The following is a 20269-nucleotide window of genomic DNA, read 5'->3' as shown; positions in this document are numbered from 1 at the left end:
AGCGGTTTTAGCTGCACTTACAGCATTATGTATTGTGTCATGTGTGTCCACGTCATGCATCAACTCAACCTGTAAGACTTGTGACCAGTTCATTTACTTTGGAACAATATACCTGAGGAGTGGTCAGTATCAACAATGAATCACATACTGTAGGCTAGAAAGCTTCCGCTGCGCTGCCCTTAAGCATGTTGCACCTTTGGTCACATTATGTCATGGCAGGTGTTTCGTCTTTTTTTTAAAGCCGATGGAAAATTAATGAGAACATTCACAACACAAAAGGCTAAAGGCTGTAAAGCAGCTCACAGCTGTAATGCATGTGTTGTAGTTGGAACAATCAGGACATACAGTACAAAGGCAAACTGCATTTTTGATGGTAGTGGGTTGATATGAGTTTAAAATAGCTGTTGATCAAGTCCTTGTTTCACTTTTGCTTCCTTTTGTCAATGTTTTTGAATGATTTTATGTTTTCAACCAATATAATGATAATACAACAACAATAATTTAAATACCATGGTGTGTATTTAACATTTAAAACAGTTATATTCAATGCATGTGTTTATGCAGTGCTGGAAGAATTATTTAGTTAATTTTTTAGGTAAAAGTAGTAATAATTGGATTATTATTACTCATGCATTATTGTGTAAGCAGCAGGGTATACTTTTAACATAATATCATAAACTGGTCATATGTTTTGTATGTAAAATTATAATGTGTAACGTTTAATAAGTTGTTTCATTAATGTACTGGAGTCAAAAAGTATAAAGTAGCACAAAATGTCAATATCCAGGTAAAGTACAAATATCATAAAACTCCATGTTTTTATGGCATACAAAAAATACTCTGCCTTGTATAATCATTTCTGCCTGATATGGTTTCTCCTGAAAAAAGTCCAATTACCTTTAAAGAAAAAAAAAAATCCTAAAATTACATCTATTCCTCCTCCTTCAAGCTATGAATGCAAATTTCATGCTGGACACAAGCCATCTCCCACTTCCTTAAAAAGTCTGTTCTCATTGTAGATGCACTGAAGGTTTCCAGTATCCAGTGGAAACTCACACAAGTGTGATGTGGAAAGTTTACACAAATCCTGCTCGCAGGCACACCCCTTAAAGTGAGGTTTAAGGTGAGCACAGAGAAACTTTCCCCCTTCAGCAGATGAATGGGAAAACAGTCCTCTAGTTACAAAGTCAGCATATAGGCACAGTAAAGCTCAAAAATATATTTAGCTTCTTGTTTCTACAGTTGGATGTTTGAGCTTCTCTGTGCAGAATGATGAATGTGCAGAGTTTGACACCAGAGAGCTGTTTTCACATTCATCTGCTGAAGGGGGAAAGTTTCACTGTGCTTACCAAAATCTGAGATAAGGTCTATTCCTTAGAGCAGGACATCACACTTAGTTTGCAGTCAGCTGTGGTCCAGTATGCAACTTATGTGGAAACTTGAAGCCTCCAGTGCACATACGCTGATAGTGGACTTTTCAGTGAAGTAGGAGACGTCTTGGTCTACTAGTTAAACTTTTGAAATGAAAAATATTTGCATATTCATAACTTATGGATTTTTCAGTGAAGGAAAATTTTATTTTTGCATTTTAAGGATTTTAACAAGGCAACTGAACTCTTCTTGTGGAAAAAAAACATGTCAGACACAAATTATTATTCCAGCAGAGTATTTTTACACATCTTAAAACATATCTGAAGGTGATCTTTATGTAGGCCTACACTACCTGAGTAAATGTATGAATATAAATGTATTAACTTTTTTTTAAGTTAATGAATCACCCCAAATCACTCAATTTCATCCTCTAAATGCTTCTTTTATGTATAATAGTCAAGGAACTATATAACATAACAACAACATGAGTTTATTTTATAGGCTCAGTCCTGCGACTTCCTGCGCTGATGCGGTTTTTTGCCGCTCTCTTGCCGCCGCGTCGCCCAGAGCGCATTCCTCTCAGAGCGAAGCACAGAGGCTGCGCATTCCTCTGTAGGCGCGGTGGACTCTCCCGAACTGCAGGTTGTTTCGTGTCGACTGAGGGGGGGGGGGAAAGTGTTTTTAAACAATGACGCTGTTTGTGCACTTCGGCGACAGTAGCTGCTAACTGTGGAGAGCAAAAGGGGATTCAGAAATGGACCGCGAAAAGCAATCAGAGTCTGTGGCTGCTCGCTTTCAGGGAGTGTGACAGACTGATTGGAGGTAAGGAGGTAATTTGTTCTCTGACTCTCACACTCCTCTTGAATAAACTTGTATTGGCACAGCAGCTTGAGTTGTTAGGAAGCTACTCAACCATGACTATATCTATAAAGGCTGTAATCATTATATTGACAGAGACTGTAAAAGTATGAAACACCGTTTAAAAGTCTCTGACCTGTGATTATGTTTTCAGCTAGTGTGAGAAAAAGATTTCCGGGGTGGACCAGGTGGGTTAGAATAAACCTTGACCGGCCAATGAGGCACGTAGAAAGTAAAAACTAGTGGACATCAAAAGGAAATTTGGTAACTTGACTCGCATATCGTCAGTCTTTATTGGCTCATTACAGCTGATTATTCATCTCCAGTTTCATTTCAGTTTCTGGCCATGGCGGGCTGCTGGCAGCTCTGCCGCCGCACCTGTTTGTGCTGTCTGTCCGAGGAGGAGAAGAGGTCCCTTGCTGTGGACAAAGAGATCAAGAGGATCCTCAAGCAGCAGAAGAAGCAGGAGAGAAGGGAGATTAAAATCCTCCTGCTGGGTCAGTGATGGCACACAGAGCACCACACACAGCTGTTTGTGTATCTCTCACATGAATGTGCAATGCAAAAAAACCCATCATAATTAAGCAGATAATATTTGAATTAAGTTAACATTAGATGACACTAACACTGAAGGAACACCCTGCATGCAAATTGAAACTGCTTGGCCTGTTTGGCAGCCTGGAGCTGAGTGAGAAAACTATGTAAAGCATGTGTCACCATGTGTCGGCTAAAGAGTGGTCCGGATTGGGAATGGTTATACCTGAAACTACAGGGACTGGAGACAAACAGCCCAGAAACCTACAGGCCTACTTCACAGCTGGTTTGATGACTTTAGACTTGATTGGCAGCTGTGGTTTTGCTTTGATGCGTTGCTTTCATGAAGTCAGGTATTCCCTCAGTTGCCAGCAGAGGATCTTAGCGTGTACAGTGGTAGAGCTGATATTGGGTTACAGAGTCATATAATGCTCATATTAAGTTTTATATCCTTACTCTGCCAAAAAACTGGACTTGTTTTTTTCCCCAGTTTTGACTGAATTGGATTTTCTTTAACTGAACTGCATTGCTTTGTCTTATTTTAGGGCAAAATGCACAAACCTTCTCTTTTAATGTTATATTCTAGTAATTATTAGTGGATTTTCTAAATATGCATATGTAATGAAAGTAATCAAAACCACATGGTAAAATGTAGAATTGAATATCACATTAAGTAAGATTGTTTTTTAGTGCTATAGCAGAACAAAATCATATATGTCTTTAAACAAGAGCTGTGAAGTAGGGCTGCAACTAATGATTATATTCATTATTGATTAAATGTCCAACCAAAAATCCAAAACCCAAAGATATTTAAAATGAAATAAAATAAAAAAAAGTAGCAAATCCTCACATTTTAAAAGCTGCAACCAGTGAATTTATGGCATTTTTACTGATAAATGACTTTAACAATTAATCAATTATCCAAAGTGTTGGTTTATTTTCTTTTGACTGATTAAATCATTAATTGTAATCAGTTGTTCCAGCAGCATTGTGAACCACAACATCAAAAGAGCAGACTTTACACAGTAAATGAGTGTATCACGTTTAGCCTGTTTAGCTGAATGGATAACGTGATGAGATGCATCGAGGTCTTTGGGGCTTACCACCTCTGCTGAGCAATTTCCTGGGGGAAACCCTGCCATGAAATAAAATATCTGTGTACGGGAACAGGACTGTAAAATAAAACACCTTCAGCATTTTCTTTCAGTGCGGTTTGGTGGAAGGAGGATTATGTTCCTTGAAAACAGTGTTAAGAAATTACAGGAAAGTGTTTGGCAGACAAACATGCGTTTCAAGAGTTTTAGTTTCCCCTTGCAGATGACACAGTCCTCTTGAGAAAGACACTAAATGATGACTTAAGGTGGTGTGAGACTGTGGCCTGTCCATACTTTTATTATACAAACACACAACTTCTTATGAAATAACAATCAAACACTCATTAGTAGCACAACTGAGACTTTGCTATAAATACAAATACATCAAGGTAGCCGTAAAATATGACGCATTAATAAAATGAAAAAAGAATCAAAGAATATAGGTCAAGTTTTTCTTTCATTTTGTGTACTCAGGTAGTTCCTTTGACTAAGACTTTAATCTCTGAGGCTGAAATTGAACAACAGAGAGAAAGTGTGCATCTATTGGAGTGACGTCCGGTTTAACAGCATCTGTCAGTCACTGTGTTTGTGCTGTTGTGGTTTTATGGGTTTTTGTAAGGGCTTTTAGCTTTTCTTCCCTTAACTGCTGAAGTATGCAAAATGATGATGTAATAACTCATCCTGTTGAAGTCCAGCTTTTGACAACTTTTACTGCTTTTACTCTTTGCTAATGAGTGATTAAGTGAATTGATGATTTAATAAAAGCCTTTATTACTAATATGTTATAGACATATTTTATAAAACATCTGTCCTACATTCTATGTTTTGGTTTGAAACCTTTATGGACTGATAATCAGTCTCAGAGCACCTCCATTCACTTAAATTCAACAAAATCTTTTTCATAGCAGACATTTTGGCTTGTTACACGTAGCAGGAAACAAACAGGTGAAAATAAGAACAACAATAATGGCTTATTAATGTTATTAATTACACCTTGCGTTTCCTTCTATGACATCTCAAAATGTGCTCTCCTCATCACTTTAAAGCAATATTACTGAGTTTTTTTGGCCACTTCAGGGCAGTGTAATAACCTCCAAACTCAGTTTCAAATGTTTTTATTGTAAAGCATCATTTTCAGAGATAACAAACATGGTATTTCTATGCTTCTTTTCCAAGATTTTCTCAGAGATTTTTGATTTCTTTCAAAAGAAATCTTACAACTGCAATCATTCTTAGATTCACACTGCATCCTTGAGGTGTTCCAGTCTGGTTTTAAAGCCTTTCACAGCACTGAATCTGCTCTTTTAAAAGTTTTAAATGATCTTTTAATAGCTACTGACTCCGGGGACTCTGCCATTCTTATCCTGTTAGATCTCACAGCTGCATTTGATACAGTAGATCACAGTATCTTCATCTCTCGCCTGGAGCATTGTGTTGGTATTAAAGGTACTGCTCTGGAGTGGTTCAGGTCGTATTTATCTGACAGAAGTTTCTCTGTCAACCTAGGTGACTCAATATCCTCCTCAGCGCCTCTCCCTTGTGGAGTCCCTCAGGGTTCTATTCTCGGCCCAATCCTATTTTCACTCTACTTGCTCCCCCTAGGGTCCATTTGAAGAAAATATGGCATCTCATTCCACTGCTATGCAGATGGCACACAGATTTATTTTCCTTTAAACTGAAAGACACAAACTGTTTGGAACCACTGTTGGACTGTCTCAAAGACATCAAAGACCGGATGACCTTAAATTTTATAAGTTTTAATCAGAACTAAACTGAAGTCCTGATTTTTGGACCGAGTGGTGCCTGTGATGCCCCTCATGAACTTGTGCTTGCTGGAACCATATGTGAAACCCACTGTAAGAAATCTAGGTGTGATAATTGACAGTGAATTTAAGTTAGACAAACAAACTCAGTGGTCAAAACAAGCTTCTTCCAGCTAAGGCTTGTATCTAGGGTGAAGTTCTTCTTATCATTTAATGACTTTGAGAGGGTCATACATGTTTTTATCTCGTCTCGGCTTGACTACTGTAATTCCCTTTACATTAGTATTAGCCAGGCCTCCCTCTCACACTTACAGCTGGTCCAGAATGCTGCAGCTTGTCTTTTAACAGGAACACGCAAGCGAGAGCACATTTCCCCTTCACTGGCTTCCCTCCACTGGCTCCCAGTACATTTAAGGATTGATTTTAAGATTTTATTGTTTGCCTATAAATCGTTGAATGGACTAGCTCCAACCTCCCTCTCTGACCTCTTACAACCACACATCCCATCAAAGTCACTCAGGTCTGCTGACCAGTCGCTTTTGGTTGTGCCATGATCAAGGTTGAAGCACAGGGGTGATCGTGCCTTTGCTGTTATACCCCCAAACTCTGGAACGAGTTGCCTCTGTATATTAGACTGGCTCCCACTCTGCCTGTTTTTAAATCCTAAAAACTAATTTCTATTCCTTGGCTTTTAACTCGGTGTGTTAAAACCAAGAAATGTCTCTTTGTCTGTTAAAAAGGTCTTTGCATCTTAATTGTGTTTTCATGGCCTTTGTTATCATGATTGTACAGCACTTTGGTCAACTGTTGTTGTTTTTAAAAGTGCTTTATAAATAAATTTGATTTGATTTGATATAAACAAACATAATGTCAAAGGACATAGGAAAAACAGACTTCAACTTACACATTTTACATACATATCAAAGAAAAACACAAGTTGTCTAACTCATAACCAGCCTCACATTCTCCAAGTTTCTACCCCCCCCCCCCCACCTGGGACTGCAGTTAAGATTCGGTTCCATCTGCAATATGAGAGACTAAAGGTCACCAAATTTTCTCAGAATCTTGACTTAAACTTGACTCAAATGATAAATCGGATTCTCTGGAGGTTAAATGTGTCCATCACTTCTGTGAGCTGTAGTTTCAATGTTGACACTTCTTTCTTTTTCCAAAATAATTAGATATGTTTTTTTGCAGTGATAAGTCCATATGACAGGAAGCGTTGTTGTGCCAGTTTTAGTTTCCTTGCATCTTTAGATATCCCCAGAATTATTAAAATTGGGTCTGGGTCTATCTGAACATTCAATATCTTTGACAAAAAAGTGAAGATATAAATCCAGTAACCTTGTATTTTGAGACAAAGAGCGTAGCTATGAAGTAAATTACCCTCCTCTGAGTCGCATTTTTCACACCTCTGGAAATATTTTTCCTTGGAATAATGTAATCTGTTTTTGATTTTAAACTGCATTAAACAGTGACGTGCATTTCTGGAATGTGTGTGATTATAATCTAGACTCTCATCCCTTATGTCATTTTGTATCAGAGGACCCAGTGTAGGAAATTTAAAAAATATTTGGGGGGCAACTTTTGCCTCCACTATCTAAAAATTGGGCATTTACAAAATTTTGGGTGCAGTTTAAAAAAAAAAAGTAATTAGTGCATAAAGTTGCTGTTTTAATGTGAGATGAGCCCAGATTAAAATGCATACAGTAAACACCACCTTGTGTAACCACGTCAGTAAACACCGTCTTATTCATTCTAATTTTCTACATTTTCTAACTGCGATAATAAGCACATGAAAAGCAAAACAATGCAGGCCCACTCCCTTTCAAAAACTAGCTAACCTACTCCCTTTCAAAAGCTAACTGAGCTAAGATTTTACTTAGGAAGAGCCTTAAGTATAAACCACTAGATGACAGTATAAGATAATGATCATGAGATAATAACAATGGGGTTGATCCAATTAACTTTACCAAAAGTTCTGTTTGGGGGGACAATGTCATATTCAGATCTCCTACAAGTCAAAACCAGTCAAACTTTGATGACTTCATCATTGTAGGTCTGATGTATTGCATGCCGCAGCTTCAGGTGTTTCACAACATTATGGACTAGTAGCTACAAGTGCTGTCAAAAGAGTCAAAATGACTACAGGCAATTTAGAGTTTTCAGTTACCTACATCTCTTCAATCTAGAAAACTAATCCGCATAGGTAGAACATAAATAAACAAAGGCCCAAACCAAGAAAAAGGCAGGTTCACATCAAAGACAGATGCTAACCTCTGAGGTACCCTGTTGACAGGATCATACTATATATAGAAGTATGTTTGGTAATTGTTATTTCTCCTGTTTGTTGCTTCAGGAACTGGAGAGAGTGGGAAAACCACCTTCATCCGACAGATGAGGATCATCCACGGACGAGGATTCTCAGAGGAGGAGAGGAAAACGTTCGCTAAATGCATCTTCCAGAACATCTTCACCGCCATGAAGGCCATGACAGGAGCCATGACCACGCTCAGAATCCCCTACTCCAACCCAGAGAACGAGGTAGACCCACACATGCGTGGACCTCTGCCAGCACATGGACTCACCTAGTTACACATGAACACACAAACACAGATGTCAACACAGGTGTGCGGGCATCACTGGGGTTGTGAGATTATGCCCACATTAAAAAAGAGGCGTCAAACACACTGGCACAGAAACACACACATAACATGTTGTAGTCTATAAATAGAAGTTTGCAGTATCAGCACACAAGCTGAATCCTTGAGAAAGGCAGATGTTGGAGGCCTACACGGAAAACCTGCAACATATACATAGACTCACAAGTGGCAGATCTAGTGTGTCTAGTTTTTTTTAATGTCACACAACACCTTTTCAGAGTTTTCAGATTTCTTCTCACACTCAATGTCTCTCACTGTTCTCCAGATCTACGCCAAATGGCTGCAGGATGTGAACACAGTGCAGATCACCCAGCTAGAACGGGGCTACGTCGACGCAATCCGGCGCCTCTGGGCAGATTCAGGCATCCGAGTCTGCTACAGCCGCCGCTGCGAGTACCAGCTCCTGGACTCCACAGAGTAGTGAGTAGCTGTGTTGTAATGGAAGTCGAAGCTCTTTACACTGTATTACACCCTGCGTCAGGGTTGGATATCAGAGGGCGACACATGATAAAATACTGTTGCAGCATGATGCCAACGATGATATACAGGAATTTATGATTGACAGTATTTTGCTAGACATCTGATATGCATCATGATATCTGATAAAAAAGAAAAAACACCTCTAAAATGGGGAAGTATACTTTATCAAAAAGCAGAAATCATACTTTACTGCATATTTATGAACTTTAGAGACAACTGAGATAAAGCAATTTGTAATTCTCAGTTCACCCAAATTACAAAACAGGAAACTGCTTTTGTTTATGATGCTCACAGCCAAAAAACAACTTCTACTTACAGAAATGGTGTCGCTCTTACTCTGGATAATCCATAATCAGCATTATGAAATGTTTCATCAGTAAAAAAGTAGTTCCACTGTTTACAGTGAGTTTGTGATATATCCAGGGTAATGGTTTCTAGAAAGACATGCTGCTGTTGAATTTTTGAATGCAATTTTTCTTTGCTTTGACAACAACAAAGTCCCATAAATGATTATTGTATTGAGATGGTGGCAGTAATCTCATAAAAATATATCTGGTTGGGCAGATTAGATCAAAACTGTCAGCATGGTTAAATAGCACTGTAATTTTGGTGAACAGACTTTTTTTTATTATTGCAAACAGCAAAATGTACATTGTGCCATCATTCTAATATCAAACAGGAATAAACCAAATAATCAAAACATAATCAAAAGACTAAAGTTAAATAAAAAGTTAAATATCTGTGTCAGGATACGAATTTGAAAAACACGAGAGAGCATATGGCGACATATTGTTGTATTGTTTGTTTATGCCACATCTGACCTTTGTACCAAAACTCACAGCAGCAAAAAATGGCTGTTTACACAACTGATTTAATCTTGTGCTGCTCTTACTGTGAGATTTTTACTGTATCATTTTTTTCTGAATTTTTTGTGTGTGTTTTTGTTTTGTCATATGTGAAAACTTGTCTATTTTGTGATAAATCAGTTTTAGTTTTGGGGATTAGAAAGTTATGTTCTCAAAAACATAAGGTTTTTATGACATTATATTCAAATAAGGGGCACTTTTTTCTTTTTTTAAAAAACCTTTTTCAAATATTATTCAGAGCCTATCAGATTTCCAAACCAACCACATTATTATTGAATTAGACTTTTGTTCCAGGCAAACATCAATTTATCAGTCTAGCACTTAAAATATCTATTATACATACTTTGTATTTTGTACTGCGGCCACTGGAGGGGGCTAGTTCTTTACAGACTGCACAGCATCCATCCATTTCATATTGAAACCACAAGTTGATCCAAGAGATCTTTTAGGGAAACAACCGACTGCCTGGTGAGACTGACATTAATCATTTTTTAATCTGATTACAAAAACTCGAGACATCGTAGTATGGAGCAACACGCTGTAGCCTTCAGACCGGGTGTTTTTAATCAACATGAGAAGATCTACCTCACACTCATAGTATCTGATGTGTTGCAGAACAAAGCCTCAGCTCAGCCTGCCTCTGTTTTCTCTCTTTCTCTTGCTGTTCTGCTCTGTGTTTACCCTGCAGCTCGATCATGACGGTGTGTGCATGATAAGAGTCAGGCAGTCAACATTAGCTAATGACAGCTTTTATCAACACGAGCCATAAAGCCCTTGTCTGTACACAGGCTGATATGGATTCACTCCACTCCCCTCTTGTATTTTTAATCACAGTTTTTTTATCATCACTAATTCATCATATATCTCGTGTCACTTTAATTTGTTTTACACGGATGTGATGTAAACACAGGCATATGTTTTACTAGAGGCCTCCTGTTCCTGTGTCCTGTCTCAGTGCTGTTATAAAACTTTCTCCATCCCCCCCTCCCCCCATCTCTTTCAGCTACATGAGCAATCTGGACCGCATCTCTGCACCTGACTACATCCCCACAGAACAGGATGTACTGCGAGTTCGGTTCCCCACTACGGGCATCCATGATTACGCCTTCAACATAAAGACCATCACGCTAAGGTGGCCAATTCTCAAATTACCAACATGTTACAGGGATGAATGTAATACCGACACTATTCATCACTTGGTGGAAAAAAAAAAAAAGACTACTGACTCTTGCAGAGGCTTTGTGTGCTTGCGCCTGTTTGGACACAATAGGATCACATTTCTGATTGCGTCTGTTCAAAGCTCCTGCCGGGAAGTGAGGTGTCACTTTGTGTGTTTTATTCTGAACATGTGTTGGTATTGTCTCTCTCTCTCTGACACCAGAGGGGGATCTGACAGACATAAGCACACAAAGACCAAAGTTCACTTAATAGGAACATCGTGTTCCTAAATGAAATGTCCACTAAATAACTGACAGTCTTCAATCATGAAGTGTTGCTCAGAATTAAAATAACTGAAATTGAGGAGAGGATTTCTCTTGATTCCTTCATTACAAATTGAAATACTGAGTAAATATTTCTTAGTATTGTATTAGAAACTTGTTAATGAGATACATAGAGTAAATGTGACTTATACCATAGAGTATATGGTATAAGTCACATCCCTGCCAAAAGTGTGAAAGCATGTCTCATTAGAGAAGTGACATGCTGTTAGTGTTAGGTATACTGTAGTCCGTCCCTCAAACAGGCCTATTAGCAGATGTGTGAGAATGCCATCCATTTGGACAAGTGACAGTTGCTGTTTGCGTTGTCTCTATCATATATCTTCATAAAATAAATCAGGCTTCAAGTTATTGAAAAACATATTTTCAAGGCCTCTTTGAATTAATCAATTTTAAGCTTGAGGGAGGAATATTCCCACTCATCAACTGCTTTTTGGCAGTTAACCTTTAATTAGTCATGCTGAGATGCGACAAGTGACTTTAAAACTTTTAGCTTAATAGGAACTGTAAATATAAGAGTTTTCATCACTCCTCTAACGTTTCTTTTCCCTGACAGGATTGTGGATGTGGGCGGTCAGAAGTCAGAACGTCGGAAGTGGATTCACTGTTTTGAAAACGTCACCTCCCTCATCTTCCTGGCCTCCCTCAGCGAGTATGACCAGGTCCTGGAGGAGAGAGAGACTATTGTAAGAGCAGGAAACTGGGTCATTTTATAGTCCAAAATGTTTAGAGATTTTTTTTCATATTCATATTCAGTAGGTTTGTGTTTGTTATTTCATCCATCCACCAGCAGGTCTCACTCTTACACAAGAAAACTTTCTCTCTGCCTCCTCAGCTGCTCCAGTCCTCTGTCGCCTTCTCCCTCCCATCCTGTCACTAAGCTGTTTATCTGTCTCAGCCACTTTTAAGTCTGCCAACACATTCATTAACCCCCACAGTGGCCGGTGTGCTCCATACCCCCCCATAAACTCCCCCTCCTCTCTTAAAAGGACTGCTTCCTCTTCCTCTGGCCCCTCTCATCATCTCTCCTGCTCAGCCATCCAAATCCATCTTGCCATTCCTGAGAACTCCCATTTCCCACTGAAATCCCCTCTCAAAAATGTATTAGTGTAGCTCTTTATCTACATCAACACCCCCCACCCTCCATGTTTAGCAACAGCTTCCTATATGATATCTGACTCTGTTTTTTTTTTTCTCAGAACCGTATGGAAGAGAGCCTTGCTCTGTTCTACACCACCATCCATTCCCCTTGGTTCCTCAACACCTCCATCATCCTCTTCCTCAACAAGACTGACATCCTGGCTGACAAAGTCAAAACCTCTGACCTGCAGAAATACTTCCCCAGCTTCACAGGTAAGCTGTGGATGCATGTGTGTTTGTTTGTCCTGAAACAATTAGTCAATTAAATGATTAGTCGATAAAGAATGAATAGACCAAAACTCTGAATTAACAGTGTCTGTCGTTTGTCAAGAAAAAATTCCAAACATTTTCTGGTTCCAGCTTCTGTCTGAGTTGATGCTTTCATTGTTTTTCTTGAAGGGGATGTGTCATGCATATTTCCAGGTCTATATATTGAACCTTGAGCTCTACTGGAATATTTTTGCACGATTTAAAGTAAAAAAGACTGTTTATTTATCTCATACTGACGCTTTACACAGCTCCTGAGCTTGGCCTCTGTCTGAAACAGGCTGTTTTAGCTTCTGCCTCTTTAAGGCCCCCCTCATGATGAGCCCACTTCTGATTGGCCAGCTCCCCCTTGACAGACTTCTGCCGGCTCCAGAGGCTATGTAAACAAACAATAGTTGTTGGATTTTACTTTTTTTACTTGTTATTTACTTAAAATGCAAACTTCTCAAATCGTACATGTTCGAGCCGGAATCCGTTTGCCCACAAAAAGCTATGCGCAAACAATCTGATGTCATCACGACGAGGAAGTAGAGATCACATTGCAAACGAAGTATTCAGTGCAGGTTGATGATTGGACTTTTGACTGTCAGGGAACATTTTTACATAAATTCACCTCAAGTTTTTGAACTTTGACCATGTTTAACGTAGATATCCGACATCATAACAGTATATAAATGACAGAAAATTTAAAAAAAGCATGATATGTCCCCTTTAAAGATGTCACCTTGGTCTTGGTCTTGTACATTTTATAGATGGAACAATTAATCTATTATTGTGGATTAATCACTAATGAAAATACTCATTAGTTACTGTACTTAACTAGTTGAACTACAAACTTGTAGTAAACAAACTGATCACGTATGTCCTGTGCTAGTGTAGGTATATGTGTGTGTGTGTGTGTTTGTGTGTGTGCGAAAAAAAAACAACTACTACGAGTTTTGTGAGTGGAGACAATCACGGTGGATTATGGCTTTAAATATTGGTGGGAACACTGACACAATAAACCAGGTTTCAATTACTAAACCAATTCAACGCTTTGGTGCAATTCAGAGTAGGGGTTCGAACATTAAAAAAAAGAAATTACAACAGTATTCGAGTGAAAACCTGGGGGTGGAGCCTAGTCGGCATCAACAACCATAATTGCACCCAGTTGTCTGCAGGCGTGTATTCTCCTCACAACGTGGATAGAATCATGTCAGAGACCAAAAGGACTGTGAAGTTGTTTTTCTCCAGCCAATTTGCTTTGGGCTTGCAGCTATCTCATCACATCCTACTGCAACCGGTGGAAATAAATGTATCATTTCAAAAAAATCATTTGCAAACTGATTTCAGCCACAGTGCGTTTCCTGACTCTGAACCATGGATGTATTAGATTCATCACTGTCCTGGTGTCAGCAAAGCTGGAAATCAGTATAGCTTCCTTTCTTTCTTTCTTTCTTTCTTTCTTTCTTTCTTTCTTTCTTTCTTTCTTTCTGTTGCTCTCTCCACACACACACACACACACACACACACACACACACACAAATGAGTCACCTCCAGGTACTTGGTGTGCTTAATGATGTGGCTGCAGCCCGTAGCTCTGCTGGTGTGAAAGGCTGCGGAGCGTTGCCCTAACAGTCCCCACGCCCCCACCCTCTACCTCCACCTCCACCTCCACCACCACCTTCTCTCCTCCTGTTACCCATGGCAACCACAGACAGATACTGTGCTTCCCATAAGCCCTTCAACCCCCCTCCTGCAAAACCCTGGGTGTACATGTGTGAGGTGTGTGTGTGTGTGTGTGTGTGTGTGTGTGTGTGTGTGTGTGTGTGTGTGTGTGCAGGGTGGAAATTAGTGGCTGGAAGTGCTTGTGTGTGTATCTGCAGTGTGCTCATTGTGTTTTACCATTAGCATTAGCAGGGTAAAATAATGACTCATACAGGGTCAAGCTCCTTGATGTCAATTTAACCTTAACGAGGACTCTGTGCAGTTCGTACCGCTGGCTGCTGTTTGCTGCAACAGTAATGTTGCTGTGTTCCTCTGTGGCTTTTCTTCCTGCTGCTGTAGCTACATTTGAAGAATATAGTTGTTAAATGGGCCTACAGTTTCATACCACGTTGACACAGTGAGAAATGTTGAGAATTGGACCAGCACTTAAAGACTAGTCAATCAACAAAGCAATTCTAATAATCAATAGATCATTTGAGTCATTTATCAACTAAAGATGCAAAACGTTTTCTGGTTCCAGCTTCTCAAGTGTAAAGACTTTCTAATTTTTTCTGTCTTTTATGATTGTACATTAAATGTCTTTGGGTGGACTAAAGCTGGACTGGTAGCCAAACTACACAAGCAACTTAAAGACATCACCATGGATGATATATCTGATTATATAGATCGAACAATTAATTGAAAGAATCATGGACATCGATAATGCAAATAACTATTAGGTGCAGCCGTTAATTGGACTTGAGCCTTTTTGTAATGATGTTGTGATGCTACAGTGTTCTTATCATGCAAATCAAGCTACATCACATCCTGGTGCCTTGACAGATATAATTGTCAAGTAATAAGTAATTGAAAATTAACTGAAAAACTCACTAAAATGAGCATCGATCCTCCATCTTTGCCATTATACATTCCTGTGGTCTTTCAGATAAACTTTAAGAGAGCTGTCTGTTATCATCTTTTCATTCAGTTTGCTGCTGTGGCTGCTGTAAATTACATCAGTGAGGAAATGATAAGGAAGCAGAACTTTTTTCTCAGGTGATGAGATTTTTTAGCAGCAATTTTTACAACATGTGTTTTGAGAAAATTTGATTCACTTTTTCGTATTCTGAGTGTTGTGCTGCAGGTAAAACCCAAATTTTAGCAGACAAAGTGAATCCATGATTTTGCAGCGAAAGGAGAGGGATTGCTTTTTCCTATTCCAGCCTCACTTGTGATTTTGTTTGGTAATACTTTTGCATCACAACAAAATATTGCCCAGTATACTTTGTTTCATGTGACAATCATGCAGGATAATAAAAGGAAGAGATGTGCAAATGAAAATGTTTTTTTCTAATCTAATCTGAATTCTTTGTTAAATGAAAGTTACATTTCCTGATGTCTTCCATTCTATGTCATTCTCTTTCTCTATCAGCCATTTTATTCACTCACAACCCAAAATCACCTTCGCCTTTTTTTGTCCACTTCCATCCCCCACCTGCTTCTCACCTCTGTAACAGGTAAGAGGCAAGACCCGGAGGATGCTAAAAACTACATCTGCAAGTTGTATGAGCAGCAGGCCATCAACCACGACAAGAGGGAGGAGCGGAAGACTCTTTACCCGCACTTCACATGCGCCACCGACACCAACAACATCCGCAGAGTCTTCAGTGACGTCAAGGACACAGTGCTGCTCAAGTCTCTCAGGGACTACGGAGTCATCTGAACTTTACCCGGTAATAAAAAACAGGAGGAAAACACCCAGACGGAGGGTGGAGGTTTTTCTCTGGACTATTTACCTGTATGAGTGAGGGCTCTGATGAAGGTCAATGTGTCACTCTTGGGAGGCACTAAAGAACTGTGTGACTTCTGATCAGGCAGCGAGGAACCAGTAATCACTCTCATTTCTCTCAGCCAGAAGCATTTTCCCCATTTTGATTTTTGATTTTTTTGTAAGACGAAGAAGTGTTTGGTTCATGCAGTGACTGAGCTGATCCATAATTGAAGCAGGAGCTGAGATGCTGTGAAGTGCTGTGATGCCATTAACGGAGTAATGACTTTAACAAGTGAAGATGGGGCCACACACGGGTACACCACTGTTATCACACAAATTTAAATGCTGTATTCGAATGCAGCAGTTACATTCAGGTGTCATACATGCTCGCACACGCTCAAACACAAAGTGTACCATGAAGTCAATATACAAGTTCCATACTACTGCACTTTTTATTATTAGACATCCTGAATTAGGGGATTTTCTCTTTGTGATTAATGTCACCATGTCACCACAGCGTCTTCGATCGTCTCACAAACACTCCTGTCAGCAATGCCAATATACCTATTGATTACCGTTATCTCACACCGGCAATATTTCTTACATATTATCTGTATCCAACACATCTGTTTCGGCACTGTGTCTGTTAATTGTCATATGCAGAAAGACTGTGTGACTGCCATTTATTGATGTCTTAACACAATTCCATAACAACACTACTGCATGTAATAACATCCTTAGATTCACCTACAGTTTTTCATAATTACTGTGAAAGTTCACACCCAGTCACAGGCTCTGTCTGTGTTAAATGGTTTATAATTGCAACTCCCCTTCTTACTGTACATGTAGATTGAATACACACTGTTAAAACAGAGAAGAAAACAACAGGAGAATGAATTGATATTGGATTTTCATTTATTTAACTGCAACATAAAGCATCTAAACATTGGGTAAAAGGGCAGTCATGATGTTTTTGTAGCAGGGTGAAAGGGTTTCCCATTCTTCCGTTCAACAATCAGAATCTTTACCAGCTCCACAGGTGCTTTTTTTTTGTTTCTCTACAGGCTTAAACAAAACCTTTAATAGATGTACACAGTAAAGGGCAAAATCTTTGACCATCAGATCCGTTAACAGTCTCCAAGTCGTTCATCACTGTTGTAAGGAAAGTAAGAACATGAAAAAGGAGATTTGGATGGTTCAAGTCCAAAATGTTGGGGGGGGGGATTATTTAAAGCAGCTATAGTCAATATTTTTATATTAACAATGGATGATATCACTACTTGTATGTGAAAGGTGTCGCTCATCATGACAAATCCACCGAGAATTATCACCCAACTCTCTCAGCTCTACTGAGATTTAGTGTCTTTCAGCTCAGTTTTGTTTGTCTGGTTCTGCAACTTTAATGTTTTGGTTATTGCTATCACTGCTATCACTGCTATCATGAATGTAGTTTCCATATGTAAGAGGCAGCTGTTTTGAGCGAAAAAGCTCTGAATAAACCCACTGTACACTACTGTACCTGCCAGCACAAAAAGGCAGACAGACATACTTAGCGACTAGCTAGCATTTCGCAGCTGAAGACCCAAATATTTCCCTCAGGACTTGGTGTAGATCAAAGAGTGCTTTAAGTGCTTCTATGTCTTATTTTCAGTGTGTCAGAAATACAATTTGTCATAGCTTCTGAAATGTGCTAGTTTTATTCTTTTCAGCAGTCAGTTTTCGCAACATGCAGCTTTCTAAGAGTGCAACTTTAAGTTGTCAGATTGCTCATTTTAAAACTTTTCACTGAACCTTTGAGCCGAGTATCAGACATGTGGCTCAGATGATTCTGCACCAGTATCTTCATCTGTCTCTATTCAGTATGTCATGTCAGCTCAATACACAATTAATACACTTCATTAAAATCAATACTATAATTTTGAGCACAAATCACAGTTGGGTAGTTTAAAAGGTCATGAAGGAAGTAAGTCTTGTTTATCTTGTGAGAAAACAGCTCGATTCACAGTGAGAGTTCAATCAACAATGTTGGAAATGGGGGGGATAAATCCAACAGGCAATCTGCTGGTTAAAGGGTAAAGAATATTAATACGAGGTGGAAGCGTGAGCTCAATCTGTGTGTCCTATTTATATCAAGTGTGTGGAGAGGGGAATTTTATAATATTGATCAGAAGTGTGAGTTCTACCCCCCGCTCGCATCATTGAGTGTTGAGTGTGTGTTGAGTGGAAAATGACATTGAAATTCATTAAATGAACTGACCTTGATGGGGAGCTAATATCAGCTCACAATGTGTCTGTTATGTGGTTTCGGCTGCTGTTTTGTTAATTGTATATAAAGTGTTTTGATCTCTACACTGCTTCTATTTTCATTCAGATGTGGTAGCTATACTGTATTGTTGAATCTTATGCCTTCAAACACAAGTGTATCATTTTACTGTACATTTTCAAGCCTGAATATTTCTGATGACTACTATACTTTTGGATTGATTTTGCTGTATTTTTAAAAAAATATTGTTTACCAACAGCACATAAACTGTGACTAGAGAGTGTGTTTGCTAGTGAGCTACTTTACGGCACTTGGGAGAGCTCCTCTCATACGGTGACAGTGAATTATTTGGTGTTGACCTGGGTGGAGGATGTTTTTTTCTAGTTAATATTAAAAACAAACTTTTGAACACACACCCCTCTCTTTGCTGTTGTTTGTCTTTCGAAACAGATATGACCACAGAGTCTCTCTCCGTCTGTCTGATGTGTTTTCTCTTCACCGCGCTGTGTGGATCTGTCACCAAGACAAATATACTCTCCCAGACTGCAATCACTCGCTCGCTGTGACCCGCAGTTTGCAAATAAAACAGGATTTGCATTGGATTGACACCTAGGATTTTTCAACACCCCACTCATTTCCATATGAGTGTGTGTGTGTCCAAGGTGCAGACTTGGAGTATTCCTCCGTAAACATGAAGGAAGGAAAAAAAACATCACCATGTTTGGAGTCTGACTAGATGTAGATTTGACAGTCGAAGCTGTGAGCAGAGGGCAGTTCAGGCTTTGCACTGTCTGATGAGAGTTGTTTAAGCTGTCCTATTCCTCCAACCTTCTGGCAGAAGCAAAACAGTCCCTTATTAGTGAGTGACAAATCACTTTTCCAAACAAAATTTGGTTACAGTTTCTTGCAGGAATCCAAGACACAGTAAAGATTCACTGACAAAAAGTACACTGTGCACACCATGACAGATATTTAAATAACAAATATTATACAGATAGACAGGCAGTGAAGCATATCCATGAGTAATATACATATACTCTATGCACACACATACACACACACACAGTGGCTGGTAGTGGCTGTCACAGCACCGCACAACGGGAGTGTTAGAGTGTGATCCTGCGGCCCCGGTGACTGTCAGTCTCATCCAGACGACTTGACATTCTCAAGTGTGTGTGTGCGTGTGAGAGAGAAAGAGAGAGAGAGAGTAGCAGGGTTGTTGCTGGCTGTACATGTGCTCGTGCATCTGTACTTACAAGAGTGTGTAGCTGTGTGGTGTGCGTGTGTGTGTTTGTAAGCCTCCCAGACGGTGACAGGACCACGGCGGCCCTCCTGTCAGAGAAGGTGCCTTGTTACTGCGGTTCATCACTCCCACTCCTGCAGCCCCTTCCACCTTTCAGCCAACATCACCACAGTCAATTAACCATGAAAACTCATTTCCAAAACACTGATTAAAACAAAAGACATCCTCTGACATCCAAAAATACAGTAGGAAGAGACAGTGAGAACTCTGGTAAAGCGGCATCCCACCTTGCAGAGGACACTAAGAAGAATAGATAGAATAGATTTGACACCCTAAATATGTGTATTATATCATATGTACAGTAGAACTTGTTCATATAATTATAAAACCAACTAGCAAGGCCTCCAAACTTAGTATGTATACATTGTGTATCACGTATTCACATTCAAAAACCCCTCCACCTTCATTCGATCCACTTCTTCAATCCCCTTCACTTCTCCTCTGGGAGAGATGGGTGTCATTTTATTTATTCATATCATGATAATCAATCCTATTGTTTCTCATATTTTATTGTGCATATTTCTGTTCCTCCCTATGAAACACCTGTCAATAAATAAAATTTCAGTGTAATGGCACTTAACTTGCATGTTTTGGTTCACTCTCACGTTGTCAGCCGCAGCAGGCAAACCTCTAAAAACCCACCATATGCTACAGCACCAAACAGCAAACAGACACAGTTAGCGATTCGCTGGTGAACATGGTGGAGCATTT

At 39.4% G+C, this 20269-nt stretch overlaps 1 protein-coding gene across 4 annotated transcripts; it reads left to right on the top strand.

Moving 5' to 3' along the window:
- The first annotated feature begins 1932 nt into the window (after positions 1 to 1932).
- LOC137187854 (guanine nucleotide-binding protein subunit alpha-14-like) lies at positions 1933 to 18668 on the top strand. 4 transcript variants are annotated; one of them, XM_067597086.1, is made up of 8 exons: positions 1933 to 2201; positions 2567 to 2726; positions 7980 to 8164; positions 8549 to 8703; positions 10633 to 10761; positions 11685 to 11814; positions 12328 to 12481; positions 15739 to 18668. In XM_067597086.1, the coding sequence occupies exons 2-8, from the start codon at positions 2576 to 2578 to the stop codon at positions 15942 to 15944; spliced, it is 1110 nt and encodes a 369-aa protein (XP_067453187.1). In that variant the 5' UTR covers positions 1933 to 2201; positions 2567 to 2575; the 3' UTR covers positions 15945 to 18668. The 4 variants fall into 4 exon arrangements, with proteins under 4 accessions (XP_067453187.1, XP_067453186.1, XP_067453184.1 ...); XM_067597085.1 differs by having other exon boundaries at positions 1934 to 2193; XM_067597083.1 differs by having other exon boundaries at positions 1934 to 2193; positions 2556 to 2726.
- Positions 18669 to 20269: the final 1601 nt, after the last annotated feature.

The sequence above is a fragment of the Thunnus thynnus genome, chromosome 8 (genome assembly GCF_963924715.1).
Source record: "Thunnus thynnus chromosome 8, fThuThy2.1, whole genome shotgun sequence".
Classification (NCBI taxonomy): Eukaryota; Metazoa; Chordata; class Actinopteri; order Scombriformes; family Scombridae; genus Thunnus; species Thunnus thynnus.
The sequence above is the reverse complement of the archived record's forward strand: the minus strand, read 5'-3'. Positions and strand labels throughout refer to the sequence as shown.